This window comes from Colobus angolensis, unplaced genomic scaffold (genome assembly GCF_000951035.1).
Source record: "Colobus angolensis palliatus isolate OR3802 unplaced genomic scaffold, Cang.pa_1.0 Scaffold74, whole genome shotgun sequence".
Classification (NCBI taxonomy): domain Eukaryota; kingdom Metazoa; phylum Chordata; class Mammalia; order Primates; family Cercopithecidae; genus Colobus; species Colobus angolensis.
Window position 1 is genome coordinate 4,986,278 of NW_012121154.1, and position 22,227 is coordinate 5,008,504.

The 22,227-nt window shown below is 33.9% G+C and overlaps 1 protein-coding gene across 3 annotated transcripts in view; it reads left to right on the plus strand.

Moving 5' to 3' along the window:
* CACNA2D1 (calcium channel, voltage-dependent, alpha 2/delta subunit 1) overlaps positions 1–22,227 on the plus strand; it is a 440,506-nt gene that overhangs the window by 262,823 nt on the left and 155,456 nt on the right. For all 3 annotated transcript variants that reach the window (XM_011927691.1, XM_011927692.1, XM_011927693.1), the window contains exon 5: positions 3,498–3,627. In XM_011927691.1, the coding sequence (XP_011783081.1) occupies positions 3,498–3,627 (130 nt within the window). The remainder of the gene's footprint in view (positions 1–3,497; positions 3,628–22,227) is intronic.

Below are 22,227 nucleotides of genomic sequence, written 5' to 3' on the forward strand. Positions count from 1 at the left end.
GGAAAGGGAACATCGCGCACTGGGGCCTATTGTGGGGAGGGGGGAGGGGAGAGGGATAGCATTAGGAGATATACCTAATGTAAATGACGAGTTAATGGGTGCAGCACACCAACATGGCACATTTATACATATGTAGCAAACCTGCACGTTGTGCGCATGTACCCTAGATCTTAAAGTATAATAATAAAAAAAAAATATAACGCATCCTCTCTCTGATAATGCTTTATATTGGACTATAATGCCATGCCTTAAGTCATATTACATATCCAAAATTGATATTGAGAATAATGTGTGAGACTTAAAAAAATTCTAAATCAGTAATATCTATGTTATAAAAGTTGCAGGCCCTAGTGTAAATAACAACTGTAAACTACAAAAAAACAAAATGTATTTAGAGATTGAAATTTGAAAATATACATACATACATACATACATACATGCATATTGGAGAATCTCATGCAAGACTTGTTTCATCACACAGGAACCTACAGACACAAGGTGTGTGCGCACAGTCTCATTCTATCATCGAGGCTAGAGTGGAGTGGCGTGATCATAGCTCATTGCAGCCTGAAACTCATGGGCTCAAGCCCCTCCTGCCTCAGCCTCCTGAATAGCTGGAAATACAGGAGCATGCCACCATACCAGGCTTATTTTTAAATTTTTCGTAGAGATGAGGGCCTCACTATGTTGTCCAGGATGTTCTTAATTTCCTGGCCTTAAGCAATTTTCCAGCCTAGGTCTCCCAAAGTGCTGGGATTACAGGCATGAGCCACTGGGCCTGGCCAAGACTGTTGATCTAACTCCTTTACTTGTGAGATAGAAATACAAAGTGTGATATTTCCATAGAGAGTTTTAGTGAGCCACTTTATTCTATATCAACTAATTCTTTTACAGCTTTGTGGCACACAAAAATAATACAGAACTGGGGACATAAATATAGCCATGGTATGACTGCAAGTGAAGTTTATCAGTTTGCAAGTCTGAATTGTGCAAAATATTTAAGTAAGTTTCCATTTCTATTTAGGTAAAAATATATAGACTTGAATTTTTGAATATTTTGCTATAAGTAGGAATTTTTTAAAGTTAATAACATGAAAAAGAGAACAAAATATTAAAAATCAATGCTTTTTATAAATATCAATTCTAAGGGTGAGATAAATATGTTAAATTTGCAAGAGCTTTTTGTACCTGTCAAAGAATTATCATTGTGACTTTCCAACTTAAATTTGCTAATATGCACTGGTTGTAAAATTGAATGACCTCCTCATCCAACATTAGCTTGTGTGTCTGTCTCTGAGTGATCTAATCTATTATTTAATAGCTGAAATTATATTGAGAAGAATAGTCTGAGAATTATGCATTTCATGTGTCAGTTATGTTTTACCAAATGCATTTGAATATATTTTAGAATCCACTTGCTCATTTTCTCTGTACACATTTGTATATGGTGGTCTGTAGACTTCAGAAGATATATTTTGAAAAAAAAACAGTTGGATGGAGACATAGATATTCTTTCTTGTATGTGATCTGAAGAAATGGAATTCTTTTTTTCAGAGGGAGAATTTATTTGAGGTAGTTAATTACTACATGAGGCATTCTGTGTTAAGTAGGTTTTTTCATAAAAGCTCCTTTGTGTGTAATATATACTGTATTTCAATTAAATATATACTGTCATAATATATAAAGATAAGTAAAGACATGGAGTATGATGGTACAAGGAACAGTAGTTTCCAGTAGCTTAAAGATAACAAATGAGTTCAATTTAGAAATTCTCATCTTTTTAATGAAGTTATTTTAATTTCTATAAACTACAAAAAGAGAACCATGGAAATAGCTCTATTATTTGTTTTTAAGGATTCTTGATACATGATTTTATAACTTGGGAAGTACATTATTATTTTAAAGTTATTTCTAAAAGCCATTTATATGGTTATTTAAAAGAGGAAGAGCCTGCATAAGATATATATAAAACTGCTAATTTTTAAGTGTGAGAGGATACAGAGGAAACAGAAGTAATTTTTATGTAAGACAAGCATGTAATGCTTTATAATATTAATAGAAAAGACTTAAACCTTAATAGTTTTATTCTTATCACAAATATAATACATTCTCATTGTACTGGAAAAACCAGAAAGCACAAATTATTTCTTAAAATTGCAAAGCCAGGAATAATACTGGTAACACTTGCTACGTATACATGCATTCATTTCTCCTTCTACCTGTTTCCACCCAAAACAAACAGGTTTTTTTCCCTTTTCACTTTTGCTTAACTCGTAATTTTTAAACTTCACATCATTTAAAAACAAATACAGTTAGGGTAGAGTTAAAATATATTTTGAACAAAAAAAGTTTAACAAATGTCAAAAAATGTTATAGATGCATTTTCGATAAATGAATGAAATTCTTAGTTTGTTATAAGAGGAAGGCAACAAGGTAATTCAGTATCAAAAGTATAGTTCCAATAGATAGAAAATTAATCTTTGACTTTAGACTCCCGAGGGGTTTTCTTGAATCATTATTGATTGGATTTTCATTCCTACCTCGAGAAACAAATTGGTTGAATTAGGATTTAATTGTATTTATAGTTTAAATAGATCACTCCTTTCCTAGTATACTTTCTTTTTTAAAACAAAAATTGGTATACCTGAAGAACATGCAAAAAGCAAGAGGATGAGATTTAAAATAATCCTTCATTGCCATATTATTTCTGTCATACATACCATTATTTGTCAAAGAATCATCTTCAACTACCCAATATAAATTTAGTTATATAAATTGTGAAATTTATTTCAAGTTGATAATATTAGTTAGGTTGTATTTAAAAGGCATCTATCCAGTTTCTTATTATTTTATTTATTTATTTGTCTGCTTGTTTATTTATTTATTTGAGACAGCATCTCACTTTGTTGCCCAGGCTAGAGTGTGGTGATGTGATCATGGCTCACTGCAGCCTTAACCTCCCAGACACAAGCGATCTTTCCACCTAAAGCCTCCTGTGTCTACAGGCTTGTGCTGCCTTGTCCAGCTAATTTTCTGTTATTTTTCATAGAGACAAGGGTTTGCCATGTTGCCTGGGCTGGTCTAAAACTCCTGGGCTCAAGCCATCTGTCTACCTCTTCCTCCCAAAGTACTGGGATTACTGACATGAGCCACTGGGCCTGGCCTATCCAATTCTTTAAGTTTACATCTTGATAAGTATTATATATGTGGAAGTCAGATCTCTCTCATCCCCCAAAGGTGATCCTGAATGACTCTAACATTGAGGAAATCAGGAGAGCAGTTAGTTATAATGTGAATAATACAATAAAGATATACTGTGATTGCTAATACCTGAATGGAAATTTGTGTATCCAGTGCTATTAAGGTACTGTATTTTAAACAATTCTTGTAGATATATTTTTTGAAAAAAATGCATTTGGCAAATAAAGAAGTGCATGTGGAAATATTTATGTTAGCAAAAATTGTAATATTCTGTTCATTCTCTCTTTTCTATATAGCCTGAGAAAAATGACAGTGAGCCAGGCAGCCAGAGGATAAAACCCGTTTTCATTGAAGATGCTAATTTTGGACGACAAATATCTTATCAGCATGCAGCAGTCCATATTCCTACTGACATCTATGAGGGCTGTAAGTAAAAGAATGTTAACATCTGTTGGAATACCATGCTGTTGCCGATGTTTCCCATGTTTGTGGGGAAAAAAGAGCAAATGTGACATTGTTTTGTTTGTCATATAAGAGTCTGTGGTAAACTCTGATTTATGTGTAAGAATCATCTGATTTTCATGAACAGTTTATGTCAATATAGCCTCACTAAACGAATATTCGTAGGACAGCCTGCATCCATGGAGTGGTCCTTCTAACTTAAATGTTTAGTAATTAATTCTGCTTTCCCAGTTGCCATCCATAACTTACAAAGTATATAGATATATTTGTCAAAAGTCAAAACTGTGCAGCTATATTACACACACGTGCAAAAATATTCTTGCGTAAATGGGTAAAGGGAGAAAATTGTATGTTTTAGATTCTTTCCAGTTCTTATGACTTCTTCTCATGTCTGTCAGTCTCTCTCTCTTTTTCCCTCCCCTTCTGTGTATGTTTCTCTGCCTTACTCTAGGATATATGTAAAAAGTACCTTCCTCTCAATGTATTGTGGGCTTCCAGCCAAAAGAAGTGCTTGGGTAAAAGGAAGAGACCTCAAAATCTAGAAAAGTAGTGACTGGAAATCTTGGTTGGGAAGGCTTCCCTGTGAGAAAGGGATGGGGGAAGAAAGTGTTTAGGAAAATAGTGGAGGAAGCTTGTGCAGGTGTTGTTTTTTAGAGACACGCTTTGCATTAATCAGAGCAAAGCCTGAGAATTCTAACTAGGAATTTTCCAAAGGACAGCTCTATTGTGTCTGAGAATGAACTGTGACCAGAACCAGGGTATTTGTTCAGTCATATCCCTGGTCTTCCATATTATTTATTCTTTAATCCATCCCTTCACCCCATCCTGCACCTTGTTCCCTGCCTTCTCGTATAGTAAAGGATAAGGGAAAAGAACTGCTTGAGATTGTAAAGAATATGTTTGTTATATTCCTCTTGAGAGGTGGTAGAGTGTATTTGGAATCCAGATTATCCAGATGGCCTGGGTTCTGGAACCAGACTACCTGTGGTCAAATGTAAATTTTAGCAGTATTATTTCCTCGGGCAAATCCTGCAACTTTCTGAGTAGGCATTCTTTCATCTGTAAAATGGAGATAAGATTAGTATCCTGAAATGTCCTTTGAGGATAAAGCAAGTTTAATGTATTTAAGTTCTCATAATAGTGCCAGGCTCATAGTAAGTGCTATGTAAGTGTTGTTGTTATTATTTACAGTTAAAGTTTATTTAGACTCACAAGATTAAGTAAAGGACTCACATTGTAAATGACTTTTTTTTTAATTCACTTTGAGATTATTGGTTTTTATAAACAATTTTTTTAATGCATGTATGATTCTTTTTATAATAAATTTTCTCTTTGATCAAATTATGTTATTTCATTTCTCCTTTTAAGTGTTTTAAAAGTGCTACTGTTTTCATCCTATCAATTCTTTGATGACTTTAAATGTATAATTATGTATAATAGAAACAAAATGTTGTATGTGTGTGTATATATATATATATATATATATCTGTGTGTATATATATGTAGTTTCTTACATGAGCCTTAAACATAATTTAACTTTTTACAATCCAACTCAGACTATTAATTCCAAGCCCTTTTCAGAATCATTTGGGATTTGGATTCATATGTTAATATTTTTTCTTTGACCATTGTGTTATTTTTTCTATAGCTACTTTTGATATTTGTAATTGTTTTTGTCATTATTACAACTATTCAGACACTGCTAAGCTATATGGTTATGTTTCTCAATTTTTGAATCATACATCTTCCACTTTAGTTTCAGATCTATCACCTGTTGTTGGTTGGATATATCAACAAAATAATAATCTCATTCTGTATCTTTCTATTGAATTCCGATTGGAAGAAAAACTGGCTGAGTATACAAGCTTTGAGTCAAAATAGTTTTCGTCAGTACTCTGTACATTATGGCACTGCTTTTCAACCTGCATTACTGTGTTGAAGAAAACTGAAGCCAACTTGAATGTTGCTCATTTATTAGAAATCTTTTATGATTGGGTTTTGTATTGTTGATATCTGGGAGGCTTTTTTATTTCTAAATTTAATAATTTATAAATGTCCACAAGATATTTTAAGTCAGTGATTTTCTAATAGCTTTAATCTGTGAACATTTTGTTTACAATATGTATTTACATGGAAGACTGATGTGTAAAAGAGATTAAAGCAAAAACCACTGTGCCGGAAATAAATGTGGTGTGGCCAGAACACTAGCTGCTTTCTCTTTACTTTCTCACTCCCTCACCCAGGCTGGAATGCAGTGGTGCGATCTCAGCTCACTGCTACCTCTGCCTCCCGGGTTCAGGCAATTATCCTGCTTCAACCTCCTGAGTAGCTAGGATTACAGGCATGCGCCACCATGCCCAGCTAATTTTTTTTTTTTTTTTTTTTTTTTTAGTAGAGACAGGGTTTCACCATGTTGGCCAGGCTGATCTCAAACTCCTGACCTCATGATCCACCCACCTCGGCCTTCCAAAGTGCTGGGATTAAAGACGTAAGCCCCCACGCCAGCCGTCTTTAATGTCCTATGTCTAGTATTGGTAGTCAAGACAGATTGTCTGGACAAGTTTATAGATTATTGTTTGATTAGTTGTGAGCCAGAATTGTCCACAGGAGGCAGTAAGATACTTACTTTGCATTAGAATCTGCATTCTGTTACTCTTTTTCTTCCTTTACTTAGTTGAAATCACTTTATAACTAAAGCATCCATCTATTGTATGCTAGAACAAATATGAAATCTGACTCACAAATTTGAACAAATTTTTTTAAGAATTTAAAAAAATGTTTACATAGGCATACATATATCTTAGTATGGTACAGTTTTAAATTTGTATAAACAATGTTTTTCTTTCCAATTTAAAATAAACTATTTGTAAATAGCTACAGATAATTTTAATAGTCTCAGAGAATACAACTTATTTTAAGAATAAATAAAATATTTAATATGTTTTCAGAAGTTATAGGCATTCTTTGGGATATGTCATAATTAAAAGTAAAAAGAAGCTCTGTCTTTGGATTTTTATTTAGTCCCATTCATCTTAACACTGGCCTCTTCCCCTTTGCTGAAATCTCATCAGTAAGACTCTAACCTTTCCCGGCCTGTACTTCTTTAAAATTCATATCCAGTGTTATAAGCTGCATGAATAAATGACAGGAATAAAATCAGAAATGTCCACAAGATCTGGAAAAATTAATAATTACCGGCATGCGGTGTATGGGAACATATCCGATTTAGAGGATTGTTCTAGGCTTCTGAGTTTAATGAATATGAAAGTGCACTTTAATTGAAGGCTTAACTGAAGGAAACAACCTTTTTCATTTTAAGACTGTTGTGTAGCTTGACTCTTATAAGAAACCTGGTGTTCTAATTTCACAAAGATGATTACTTTTTAAAGTCCCTTGAATTGAAATGTGATTATTTCTACTCAGTGATATATTTAAAGTTTTAAATACTGTATTTAATTAGAGCCCCATCTCAAAATCTCCATTTTTGAGCATTTCACTGGTTGCTCCTTTTCTTTTAGAGGACACCCAGACCATACTTAATTTTCAGATCTAATTTATCTGCTTAGGAATATAGAAGACAAGCATATAACTTAGTAAAAATAAGGGCTGAATATTCTGACTTAATTTGTTTTTAATCACAGAACTTTATTAATTTTTGAATCACTTTAGACTCAATGTAGGGCTGTTTTCATAGAATATTCTATAATCATTTTAAATGGCAATTTGTATTGATATTTCTTTATATAATTATATTTCTGCAAGAATAACATTAATAAGGGAAAATAATAGGAAGGAACCCCAACTTCCGTAAAGCTTTTAGGGACCAGACACTTTTGTCCTTATACTTACCCCGTAATTTAAGTAAAGCAATTATTATTTACATTTTAGAAGTAAAAATACCTAACATATTTTTATCATGAAGGTATCTTCATCTTGATAAAAGAAGACAATTTTCTTTTTCTTTTTTTTTTTTTTTTTTTTGAGACAGAGTCTCGCTCTGCCCCCAGGCTGGAGTGCAGTGGCCGGATCTCAGCTCACTGCAAGCTCCACCTCCCGAGTTCACGCCATTCTCCTGCCTCAGCCTCCCGAGTAGCTGGGACTACAGGCGCCCGCCACCTCGCCCGGCTAATTTTTTTGTATTTTTAGTAGAGACGGGGTTTCACCGTGTTAGCCAGGATGGTTTCAATCTCCTGACCTCGTGATCCGCCCATCTCGGCCTCCCAAAGTGCTGGGATTACAGGCTTGAGCCACCGCGCCCGGCCAAAAGAAGACAATTTTCATGAGTTATATTATCTTTTGATGTCTCATATGCTTCACTAAAAGTACTTCATTTTTGTAATTTAAGCTAAAAATCAATTATCCTTGTAACTTATCTTGATATTCAATAGTGTTATCTTAAAAGATATAGCTACTGTATCTTAGATTATGTCAGTGTCAAAATTGCAGAGGAAAAAGGTGTGTGCAGTCTTTGCCGACAATTGCATAATCTCCTGTAAATTTTAGTAACTAATCTGTTCCAACACAGATCCACCACTTACTAATAATTTACATTTAGCTGTTGTAAACAGCCTATTTTGTTGTTACTCCAAGTACAGTGTGGGTAGTATACCTTTAACAGAGTATCTTTTGACTATCTTTGTTGGAATAGAAATCTCCTCCTCGTGTGGTGGCTCATGCCTGTAATCCCAGCACTTTGGGAGACCGAAGTGGGCAGATCAATTGAGCCAGGAGTTAGGGACCGGGCTGGGCAACATAGTGAAACTCTGTTTCTCTAAACAAATTTTAAAAATAGCCTTGGGTGGTGTCATGCGCCTATAGTCCCAGCTCCTTGGAAGGCAGAGGTTGGAGGTTCACTTGAGCCCAGGAGGCAGAAGTTTCAGTGAGCTATGATCATGCCACTGCACTCCAGCCTGAGTGACAGAGTGAGACCCTGTTTCAAAGAAATATATATATATATATATCAAGGAAAAGTTAATCATAACTGGGAAAATAGCTTTTTTAGACATGGTATTATCATTTAATTACTTCAGAGGCAGTCAATCATCAAATGAAATTTAATTAATTAAAACAAATTGGCGTGAAATATATATGTATGTTAAAATATATATCATAGAAATGAAAAATAGTAAATGTTCTCTTTATTTTGCCTTTACCACATTTCTTCATTTAGCAAATACTTATTAAGGACCTAGCATGTCATGTACTTTCCAGATAATGAAATATAGCACTGACTAAAGGGTCAAAAATCTCTGTACTCATGGAGCCTGCATTCTATTGGAGGATAGTGGAGTGTAAAACAAACAATTAAAATAATAGTGTATGTCATAGTGTAATGAATGCTCTTGATAAAAATAAAGTAGAGAAGAGGTTAAAGATAGTTCCTGGGATAAGAGAGAAGAGTGATATTTTATAATGGGTAGATAGAGAAGGCCTTGTGGCTAAGGCAGTATTGTAATTGAAGTCTGTAGTTTGTGAGCACAAGAGCCATAAAAATCACCTGGGTAAGAAGGTTGTGGCCATGGAAACAGAAAGCTCAAAGATCTTCAGGCAGGAGCATGGTGGGCTCATAATCAACAGGGAGACCAGTGAGGCCAGAGCAGAGTTAGCAAGGGAACGGGGAGCAGGAGTAGCAGCAGACGCCATGTCAGCCACAGCCCTATAGACGATTGCAAAGACTTTGATATTTACTTTGAGATTGTCTTAATTATCTCAGACTGCAATAGCAAAATACCACAGACAGATTGGCTAAAATAACAGGCATGTATTTCTTACAGTTTTGGAAGCTAGGAAGTCCAAGATTGAGGTGCAGGTTGGTACCCAGTAAGAATTTTCTTACTGGGTCTTCTCAGTGTGTCCTCACATCACCTCTTCTGCACCAGCAGAGAGAGAGAGCAGGCTGTTTTACCTTCCTTTTCTTATGAGGCCATTAATCCTATTGTAGGTACCCCACCCTCATGACCTCATGGAAATTACCTCCCAAAGACCCCATATCCTGATACTATCACATTGGCGGTTAGGGCTTTAACATATGAATTTTGGGAGTATACAGACATCCAATCCATAACATAAATGGAAAGCTGTGGGATGTTTTCTGGAGGAAGAATTATGTAATCTTTTTCTCTCTATGAAAAAGTTGTGGATATGGGATACTTTGTTGATGAGAATGGGCATAGAAGGTGTAAGAATAGGAGGTGTGATGGACAGGTGGGCCGAAATAACACATTTATACTAAAAAATATGAGCCTTCAAATGCTAGAATTTTAAACATGTACAATCATGGGGTTAAAAATGATGTCATTCACATCATCAAGGTTCAACTATGGGTCATGGACAAGAACATAGAATCTAACAGAAGTGGATGTAAGTCCTGGCTTTATCGCTGAATTACAAATTCAACTTCTTTATAATCAAAGGAGGTGAATATACCTTACTAGGTTGCAGTGAGGATTGCATGCAGTAACTAATGTAAGGAATCTATCTAATAGGAAATGCTTCCATCTTCCTATTTTTAAATCCCTAAATAGCAAAGTTAAGAAGAATAAAAGAGAACAATTTTTCTCACTAATTCAAAATATTACCATGTTCCTCAAATCTAAACTATACCAAATTTGTTTCATGAACAGCAATCAAATAATTCCACAACATATTTTTTACTTGATAGTTTCATTATTACCATGGTAGAAATCAAAACAGGCTTCATTGTTCTAAGTTTTAGCGGATGGTGACTCATTCTTGTTAAGTTGCTGATTAGTCTAATGGGACATGACTTACCTGAGCCGCCGTACGTGAATATCCTCACCGTCACGAATTTCCTAACATACCTAATGCTCTGATGAACAGCTGAAAAATGCACTACATTTCCAACCCAATGGTATTTTTCAGGGTAATTTTTTTCTATGCTTGGTATTTTTCACAAATGTGAATCTGGATCACAATAGAATCATAAAAGAGTTTTCATCAGTAGAGCATTCTTAAGTTTTGTGTTTATTGATTTTTTTTAAACCAGATGATTTACAAAAAAGAAAAAAGGGTTCTTTAATTCTGGAAAGTACATCATTATATAATATATAGAGTTGTATGTTAAATGACTAAAAAGGTGACTTTTTAAAGGACTGTCGGTAAAATGTTGTCATGGTTCTGATATTAACAGAGTAGCTTTTCTTTTTTTCTTTTAGAGTGCTGTTTAAATTATAAAGTCTTGATTCTGAATCATGCAACCAGAAATCTGATTAAGTGCTAAGAAAGGGCACTTTTTAAAAAGTACAACTGATTCTGTAACAAAGTGATCATATATTGTAAAAAGTGATTAGCTTGCATAATTAACATTGTTTCTCATTAGGAGTGAGCAAGGAAATGGTAAGAACATCATAAGACATTGAGGACAAGCCTGAGATAGGGAATGTAAATTTTAGGCTAGGGTAATTTGATCATAATTAATAAGTTTGGCACAAAGAGAAACAATTCTGCTTCTGAGGTAAAGTTGGCCTTTACTTTCAGTATCTTTTTAAAATAATATTTATGTAATACATTCATATTCATAGAGAACAATACACTGTTGATTTTCTGATAAGAGAATATGGACTACTTATCAACCCAAATGCCAAAAACACAGTATTCTTATCATATAGATATTGTTTTTTTAATTCATTTCAGATTACATAACAGACCAATTAGTAATAGCTTTATAGATGTTATAAATTGCTTTAGACTGCATTGTGTTCCCTCCATCCCCAATTTATATGTTGAAGCTCTAACCTCCAATGTGATGTGATACTTGGAGGTAGGGACTTTAAGAAGTAATTAGGATTAAATGGGATCACAAAAGAGGCCTCAGTCTGAAAGGGTTGGTGGCCTTCTACAACAAAGAGGAATCCTTCTCTTTCATTGAGTATGTGCAGATATGAGGATATCTGTAAGTAGCTATATTTATAGCTACTTCTTTGGAGGTTCATAGTACACATTAACCCTTAAAATGTCAAAGAAATTCTTCTAGGAATAAACAAAATTTGTTTTACCCATTATTTTTCGTATAGTATATGACTATGTAACATTTACCTCTCACAAGTATGTGTTTCAGTTAATTCACATAATCACTTTTTCAGAAAGCTGTATATTAAAAAGTGGGCATATTCTAAATTTGATACCATTTATAACTCATTTTGCTTTCTGTGTGAATCACTTTGTACAAATGTGACGTGGTTTATTGTGAAAATCCAACTTTATTTTGATAGCCTATTAAACCTTTTCAGTGAGTGACCCTGGATAAAGGTGACTTTCCTGGAGATTCAAAATAACAAAATGATCTAGATTACCTTTAGACATAAAAACAATCTCAATAAAAATGTCTCAATTAAGAAATTCCGGCTAGGCACGGACGCTAATGCCTATAATCCCAGCACTTTGGGAGGGAGAGGAGGGTGAATCATCTGAGGTTAGGAGTCCAAGACCAGCCTGGCCAACAGGGTGAAACCCTGCCCCCACTAAAAATACAGAACTTAGCCAGGTGTGGTGGTATGTGCCTCTAATCCCAGTTACTCGGGAGGCTGAGGCAAGAGAATAGCTTGAACCCAGGAGGTGGAGGTTGCAGTGAACCGAGATCGCGCCACTGCGTTCCAGCCTGGGTGACACAGCGAGTCTCTCTCTCTCTCTCTCTCTCTCTCAACAAAAAAGAAATTTAAAAGCTTATTTTCATTGTAATAGTGAAATTTCCAAATTTGAGTTAGTGTTAACTCCTCTTCCCTACCTTAAAGAAGAGCTAATGGAGGCCTTCAGTGGAGGCTGGGCATTTAATAGCTGCTGTTTGAATTTTACCCAAAGTAGGGAGAAGCAGACAGGAAGGGAAGAACAAGGATGGTTGGTTGTTACCTGTCTGGATAACTTAGGGCAGGGCTGGGTAGATGGTGGGCCTTGTAGCTGGTTTATGCTGACTCTTTTTTTGGAGTTCTGTTTTTCTCTGGTTCCTTTGACCCAGGCAACACACATCTGTTGTATGTGAAAACTTCCTGCCCATTCCTTCCATGGCCCTGGGAACATTTTGGATTTGCTCCCCAGAACTACCTGGGGTACTATAGGAGAATGATGGAATCTTACATGCTTCATGCCAGCCTTAGCAGATACCACTAAGTCAGCCAAAATCAGGGCATGAAATGTTGGATAGTTTTTAATGTTTTACTTTGTATCTCTTATACTGTATTTCATTACAAATTTATTTCAAGTTGTATATTTGGCCAAATACGTAAGAAAAAGCCAGTGGAAGTTCTGCTGTTCTTAGGAGAGCCTCATGGAGGACATTCAGTGAGTTAAGAGTACTTGAAGTTTTTAAGAATCTATGCTAGCATATATGGTTAATCTTGGTATTGGACCCAAGTTTTCTATCTAATTAGGAGAACAATGCCCACATGCAGATCACATAAATCCCAGCACACTGTCTAGTGTGTGCACATAAGTCAAAAAGGAATATCATATCATATATTTTTCCACAAGTATTTCTCAGAGCTGATATTTCTCAGTGCCTTTTCTTAAGAAGAAGCTCAAGTATTTTACAACAATACTAGATTTTCTTCATGTCCATTTGGTTTTCACAGTTACCTAGGCACAATGTATAAAGAAAATATTGTGATTTTTTTAGTCTCTTATGGAATAAGAATATTCAGGGATTTGTTAAAAATTCAGTTATTGCTTTATTTTTTCTTACTATTTAGTAGGGATTTCAAATAAAAATTTACTGTTTAAAAAAAAATTCAAAGGAAAGCCAGAGGGAAGACATGAAAAAGAATGTGTGCAAAATTCAGTGCCTCTATAAATTGACAGCTGGAAATCAGAAGTGTACTTGGCTAGCATATATGATGGATATAACAAATGACAGGCCATTCAAAGGTTGAAGAGAGATAATCTTAAATTAAAATAGCTTCCAAAACAGACTGACAGTACTGTTCACAGCAAATTAGAAAGGGATTGACAACTGGGAGAAAAAATGGAGGTCTGAAATTTGAGATGAGGATATTTTAATCATTTGGCATTTGACTTCGTGGATAAAATCTTACTTGATTTCTCCCTAGAGGTAGAAAGGCATTTAAAAGATATTTCTAAAATTTTATTAAAACGACAAAGATTTTAAATGGACTATAAAGATTTCATGTTTATTTTGTCTCAAAATTCAAAGATCAGACTTTAAAACTACTAGGTTATGAGATAGACAAATACTCAGATTGGATTTAGTCAACATTTGTCATTAGATCAAATTAAGTTATATGTAAATTTTAGTTTAATGAATAATGTTATTTTAAAAAACTACCTAAGAGTATTATAAAATACTACTAAAGGTCTTGCTAATATTGTTTCAGTCTTCTGAAAAGGTGGTTCTGTTTTTGCTTGCTCCTTTCAAGTGACAGTAATTGGAACATGTGTGGATGTTCACATAGGCGTCATGGACACTGGGGCCTGTTAGTATCTTGTATTCACCTAGACTGCCATGTGATTGAAGAAGTGTGCCATTACTACACTTCTAAGTCTGTGAAGATCAGTTATTGTTCTATATTTTCTTATTAATCACCATCCTTCATATGGAAATACGTTGGCAGTGACTAAGCCACTCGGAGTATAGAGCAGAAGTCCCCAGATGAGTCATACAGGTAGTTGGTGGAAGGCTTCATTGTATGGAGATAGTATTATTTATACTCAAAATGGCTCCTCTATTTAATCTACACCTTTTATAAGTCACAGGAATGTTTTGACCTGGAGGAGAACATCTTAATTCCGGAATAATTTAATTTGTGACTGTTGTGAATTTTCAGCTCAACCTCAAAGCTAAAAAAAAAAAAAAAAGACAAAACTGGTTTGATTAATTTTCTAGGATATGCAACCAAAATTTTCTCATTTGTAATAGAAGGGTAAATGGATAAAATTGATTATCCTCTGTATTTTGTCATTCATTATTAACAGTTTGTGTATTCTCAAATTAAACTAAGTTTTAAATTATATAAAATCATTTTCTCTTAGTATTTTAAATGAGAATAAGATTGACACAATAATTTTGCATATATGCTATTTCTGGTATTTTAACCTTACAATTCTCTTTTGAAATTACCTTCAGTATCAATTTTTTAGTCTAGGGAAAATAGTAGTTACAATATTTTAAAAAGAATAAGACAGTGTTTTTCATCGGACTTAATTCTAGAGGAGTTATAGCTGTTTGAAAAATAAGATAATTGCTGAAGGGTCCAAAATATTTGTCATCAATTTCAAGTATAATTCAAAATAAGGATTTCCGAGAATATATTGAGAAATAGAATCTTCCCTCTAATGTCCAGATGGTGTAATTGAAAGGCAGTCATCTATAATTTTAAAAGACCATGCAAGTGTTATATACAATCATTTTAGTGAAGAATACTATTGGTATATTGTAGTCTGCCAAATCAATATTCATATCACTTCAATTACAACATGTTTTCTTAAATCATGTCGTACTGTTAAAATTTTTGCATAGGAGTTCACAATTACTCAATTAGTTGATTATCTCATACTTACTTTTTAAAGGATGTTATGGGTTGCTTTTGAAGATTCCTCAAAGGCTTTTCAAAGTAGAAAAATTAAGGAAGAAGTAATATAGTGTGAATTGGGTAGCCTTTTTAAGCATAAGTGGAATGGTTCCAAAAATAAGGGGCAAGAAATAAAATTTTCGAACTATAAAAGGAACACGGTGATATTCAGTGAACATTCAAATAAACAGTGCTTCAGCAAAAATAGTATGACAAAGTTTTCTTTCATAAGATTATACTATTTATAATAATACCTCAAAGGACTGTAATGAGGATTAAAGGAAAACATGTATGAGGGGACTAGATCACTCTTAGATGACTGTTAAACCAAAATCAATCTAATTTATCAGTATTCTTCATTTTCATAAGAAAGCTTAAGTATAAATTAAGCTTTAATTTAATCATGTGTGATGAGAAGGTTGTCATATGCTATTAAAACAAGTTCTTGAACATGGAATTGTATATCTATAAACATCCTCTTTTCATTAATTCATTCATTAAATTTAAATCAGTATTAAAATAACTGAAAACATGATGAATTATACAATTAAATTTACTCAAATGCAAATTAATTTAATTATATTAATTAGATTCTAGGTTCTTTTAGCACAAATATTACAGTATTCTAAGTAGCTTGTGAATATAAATTTTAGTAGCTGATTTTGAGATGGGTTATATTTTAATGAATAGACTAAATCTAAAAATTTGAATATGAAATTATTCACTTCGATGGCCTTCAACTTATTCATATGCAGCCTCCCTCTGTGTATAATAAAGTATATATTTTTGAGTTTATAGTATTTTTAATATTTAAAGTTAAGTTTACTAAAATACTATAATAAAACTATCATTTTGCCACAATAAAGCCAGTTCTTATGGATCAGTAAAATTAACTGTACATATTCGGGTTGGGGAGTTAAATATATTTTACTCATAGGGCATTAAATACACTGTTTTTAGCTTTCTCAGAAAGGATGTGCTGAGATTAAAACTGACTTCTATTTTTATGCATTCTATCAAAATCTGAAATATGTATATACACATACATACATACATAAACACACACAAAGGTTTATTTGGCAAGCATCTAATTCTATAACTGGCATTAACTTGTACAAATAATAAGAAAAAATCAAAATGTAAATTTGAGTAACTGGTACTCATTTGTCTTATCACGTATTATAGTATTTTGGTAAACTAGACATTAAGAATTATGTACAAAATTAGCCATTATGACTCTATGTAACAAAATACCACAACCACAGTGTTATAATATTCCTTTTTCTGTCTTTCATGACTTTCAACACATAACCTTTTCTTCTCTCTTAATTAGACCTTTTGCTTCGTTTAGAAAAATATGGGTAATTCCAAAAACATTCCAGACTTTCTGTTTTTTTGTTAGATTATGCCTTAATTTTTGAAACGGAGCCTGGTTCTGTCACCCAGGCTGGAGTGCAGTAGCTCACTGCAACCTCCACCTCCTGGTTCACGGGATTCTTTTCCCTTAACCTCCTGAGTAGCTGGGATTACAGGCGTCTGCCACCAGGCCCAGGTAATTTTTGTATTTTTAGTAGAGATGGGGTTTCACCATGTTGGCCAGGCTGGTCTCGAACTCGTGCCCTCAAGTGATCCTCCCACCTCAGCCTCCCAAAGTGCTGGGATTACAAGCATGAGCCCACGCACCTGGCCAAGTTGTTCCTCCTTTGTTCATCCACATAAATCATTATTAAAAGTCATGGACTTTCCAGTATATAGGTTATGTCTGTAATGAAGTTAAAAATAATCATTTCATAATACATCTTAGTGTTTTGTGCTGTGACAAGGGTTAGTAGATATTTCATTTTCCAAAGGAATCTGAATCTCTCCTTTAGACACATAGGATTATGCACCCTTTCTAACCTGCAGCAGGGTGGTAATATGTGGTTGGCGTTTTTCCACTGGTTATAGGTGCAAACGATATGTATGACTTTCAAGCTGGTGGATTTAATTGCCAGCACAGGGCCTTCTGGAACTCTTTCTGCCCCACTCCCGTATAGACAGAACCTCCATCAGTCTAAGTTCCTTTGTTGAATGAAAACATACTGCAGAGACTGCCCCATTTTCCATACCTGAATTCTACCAGCAACAAGCAACAGGTTGTAGGATGAGTGAAAAATAATAACAAACCAACTACTTTGATGTTTTTACCGACTTAATTTATATATGTATGTGTATATATATATATGCATATATATATATCAAATACACGCAAATATGATATTTTCACTTAAATCTTCCTGAAATATTACTCATTTACTTATCTTTCTGCCATCCTTCTATTTATAAAATTACTAACGAATTGATTTAAATCTGGCTTCCTCTGCTTCTCGGGACTTTTTTTCCCAAAAATGTTTAAAAATCAAAATTTTTATCTAAAAGTTTTATCTCTAACATAAATTTTAAAGCTTAATTTTTTCAAGTCTTAAAACCATTCTCAATCAGATTTTCAGGAGCTGCAGAGTAGCTGTTACTTCCCTTCTCTTATTTTCAGTCTTCTATCCTTTTTCTCTTTAATCCAGATTTTAAAACAGTGACAGGTTAGGGAAAACAAAAACCCGCAGCTTACTCTCTTAGGAGGTTTGGAGGAGAAATTGATTTTAGGCTCTAATAGTTTTAAGTCTACATTTTTGTTCATTACCATGTCCACAGATGAACGTATTACATGAATACATAAATCTTATGTGCTGAAATAATATCTCCAATTTATTATATAAACCTCAAAATCTATGACCCACAGTATGTAATGCTAACCTTTCCTACTGATACAATTACACCACTTAATTTATGACAAAAATAATTGAACTAACGTGTACTATATAATCATAGGTTAGAGGTCAAAATCAAATTAAGAGATTTGAATTTAACTTGAGTTGGTAGGTTGTGGTGAAAAAAGGACAGAAGCATATTTAAACTATCAGTAAAATGAGACATTTTTGCCTTATAGGAGACTATGTATCATGTTATAATACCATTACTGCAACTATTGCATTGCTATACCCACCTTAATTGAGTTTGTTATTAAGACCACAAAGGATAAAACCTAAGTGGAAATTGAAAATAAATTAGAGGCTATCAGTGGACTAAATGTGACTATTATGTGCCTTGCTGATTTTCAATTTATCAAGAAAGTATACTTAAAAATATATTGGAAATTTTACTTTGGAACTTTTAGATTTTCACTTGTCTTATTCCATCTGTCATGTAATATTTTACTGGCGTTCATTTGTTGAATTTCTAGGTAAATAATGTAGAAGGTATTTGTCACCCATCATCATCTGTGTGCCCTCTTAAGACTTTGGCCATGCCAAATATAGACCTTCTGCTATATTATAATATTAATGATAATATTGGAGACTTTGGTACGGGAATGTTGGAAAGTCTGTTCTAACCAATACCCACTTGGTTCCAAACTTAAAATTCTGTTGGTAATATACAGTTGGTACACGTGCAGAGTTGTTTTCTTTAGATTTTCATTTTATGTTAGTGTATGGTGACTACAAATTTAATCTACTTATATAATATTTATATAAGAATCCTCCAGGATAAAAGTCTATAAAGGAATATGACATTTACACATTTGGCAGATCTGTATCTATATTTGTGTTTGGTATAAATAGTAAGTTCTAGATTTCAACATGAAATATTGCCAAATATTCTAATTCTATTATATTTCAAAGAGTTTATCCACAAAATTATGGTCTTATTATGATTTGTACATTTCAAAAATTTGTACAATTAAACATTTCTAAGCTCTACTTAGAAAATAGCATTAAAGCATTTGCCAGAAAAAAAAAAAGTTAAAAAGTTCAGGAAATCAATCTTGGTCTAAAATATACCTTTGTGGGTAACATTCTCAAAACTGAAATATTTAGAACACCATTTTAAATCTTCTAGTAAATCTCTATTTTACTTGGCATAAATACATATGTTTATACACTTCATATATGTGTATGTTTCATGCTTAGAAATCTTTCCAGCAAGCTGTGCATTGATTCAAATTCCAGATAAAAGTTTCTTAAGCCAGGAAATAAGTACACTTTGATAGTCTATATTTTGATGTTGATAGCATTTATTTCAACTTATTCTGAACAAATTGAAAGAAGGAAGTTGTTTAGAAATGGACATAAAAAATAGCATCCAGGGGTTTCCGGGAAGTTTTCATTTTAATGAACACATCTTTATGCTCTAAAAACACTAATAATAACTGTGAATGATTTATTATATTTTATTAAAGGATGTGAATTCTAGATAAAAATTGGATTTTTGATTTAAAATTAAAAAAAACTTTCTATCAAGTAAGAAGACATTTCAAGAAGTAGAAAAGATCGCCATACCCTTGGATTCAAGAAAATACATTTGCATTAAGGGAAAGCCCCTTTGAGACTAACACAAATAGTAAATTCAATCTCATTGCATTTGGAATCTCTAAAAGCCTGAAAAATTCGCTTTTCTGTCCTCACACAACAAAAAATTATTTAAAGTTTTTTCAGTGTGTAGAAGATGTATCAGAACTAAGTATTTTTTTCCTTTGAAATATTTTTTTCTCATTTTTAAGTTCCAGGGTACATGTGCAGGATGCAGAGATTTGTTACATAGGTATACATGCAACCCACCACCTTGGTATTAAGCCCACTATGCATTACTTATTATTCTTAATGCTCTCCCTCCCCCTACCCCTACCTCCTGACAGGCCTCAGTGTGTGTTGTTCCCCTCCCTGTGTCCATGTAGAACTACTTTTTTAAATGACGTAAATGTCATTAATTATACATTTAGTAAGTATACATAAGTTTAAATAGAGAACAGAATAATAGAATCTAGTTCCTACAGTGATTCACACACACTCCTACCTTCCTGTTTAAGAAGGTATTGCTACCTGTTTTAGAGTATGTAATTTCAAAAATAGAAAAATATACAAATGAACATATTAAACAGTAATAAAATGTACAGGCTTTTGATTTTAACTACAAATTGTTAGAAGTGTCACATCTAGGAATAGTGAATGGAAGGAAAAAATTGAAGACCAATGCTTCAGTAGAATGAATATAAAAGATTTTCAACTGGATCAGACAAATGAAAAGGCTTTGCTACAGATTTATTTTGAAAGGGCAGTGAAACTGACAAATAATGTGAAAGATCTTGGCTTCCGTCAGTTTGATACAGAATGCAAACTGACAAGAAAGTAAAGGATTCTTTTAAAAACATGAGTAAGATTAATATGAAGGCAAATGCGTTTTGGGAAAAACGTTGGTAAAATTCATTTCAGCGTAACATGAATGTTTACATCAGAATAACTACTAGTTTAAAATTAAACTGAGTTTATTCTTAATGTGTCTAATTTTGTGTTTTGAGAAAAATGCCTTTTGGTGTTACATCTAACTGAAAAGTCATTTATAGTTTTATTTTCGAGGATTAAAAATCTGATATGTTTCTAAGTAATTAAATCTTGTCAGACCAGCCTTCTGATGATGATGGTTGGCCTGCATGCATTGAGTTCTGATGCAGTTTTAAATCATTTCAAAAAGCCAGAGGTGCAAGTGAATTGCAGAAGAGTTATGCAGTGATGGTGAGGAGAGTATGTTCAGCAATTTGAAGTGTCTTTATAATACATATACGACTCCTGTGGTAGAACTTTATGGCCTTATAAGACCATGTAATCATCAAGCCTCAGTCTCTTGAGGTTTTCTGTAAGTATAAAGGCACAGTAGATTACCTCATCATTCTAAAGGAGGCAGCAGGGAAATTGCTTATTCTCCAAGTGCACAGCGAGCATTAGTCAAAGTGCTGTACAGATAAGATATGCAGGCATTCTATCCCTGGGTACTTGATTTACATCAATAACAATTTTGAAAAAGGCAAAATCCAAAAAAAATGCTTTAAAAAATAATGGGTTTTTATTGGTTTCAACATCCTTCATATTATCTCTTCTTGATAGACTGAGTTTTATATAGATACATGGAATTTATAATCAGTACATTTATTTTAATGCAAATGCAACAACCATATTTGAAAAGCATATTTTGCCATTTTAGTTAAATGAAAACAATGTTAAAGTGTCCCAGTCCACTGATTACTTTTTAATGGGAAATTATGTTTTTGTTTGTGAGAGTTAGGTCCACATTTCTTCCTTTTAGCAACTTCTATCTGATTCCTGTTGCTTGCTTTATTTTTATTTTTATTTTTTGGACGAAGTTTTGCTCTGTCACCCAGGCTGGAGAGCTGTGGCGCAATCTCGGCTCACTGCAACCTCAGCCACTGCAACCACTGCCTCATGAGTTCAAGGGATTCTCCTGCCTCAGCCTCCCAAGTAGCTGGGACCACAGGCGCATACCACCACACCCAACTAGTTTTTGTATTTTTAGTAGAGATGGGATTTCACCATGTTATCCAGGCTGGTCTTGAACTCCTGACCTCAAGTGATGTGCTTGCCTGGGCCTCGCAAAGTGTTGGGATTACAGGCGTGAGCCACTGGACCCGGCCTTGCTTGCCTCTTTAACCTGAGGGTTCATAGACATTTGTGGTGTCATTTTAGTGATAATTTTAGTCAATCAATAATTTGAATTGTCACTGAAATGTGATTCCCAAATCTGATTCTTTCATACAAGCTTCATGGCTAAGATGCAGATTGACTACTCTAATTGCCTTTTTTAAAACAATGCAGTTTAATGGATATCTCAGAGGCACCTCACATTGAATGCATCACTGTTGTCCCCAAGTGCACCTCTCATCCAATGTTCATATCTTTGTTAAATAACACTAAGAACCCAACCCAGAAAACCAGGCTTCTTGTTTTCTGCTTTCCCACATTTGTTACCGTGGCCTGTAGGTTTTTTTCTCAACATCTTTTTAATCTCTTTCCACTCTCTATATCCACCACCACTGTTTCAGTTCAGAATGGTATTCCTCCTCACCAGTCTGACTGTACCTGCTTTCTCTCTTCTCTTTTCATATCTGGCTGACTTTTGCAGATATGATTATTTCACACTTCAG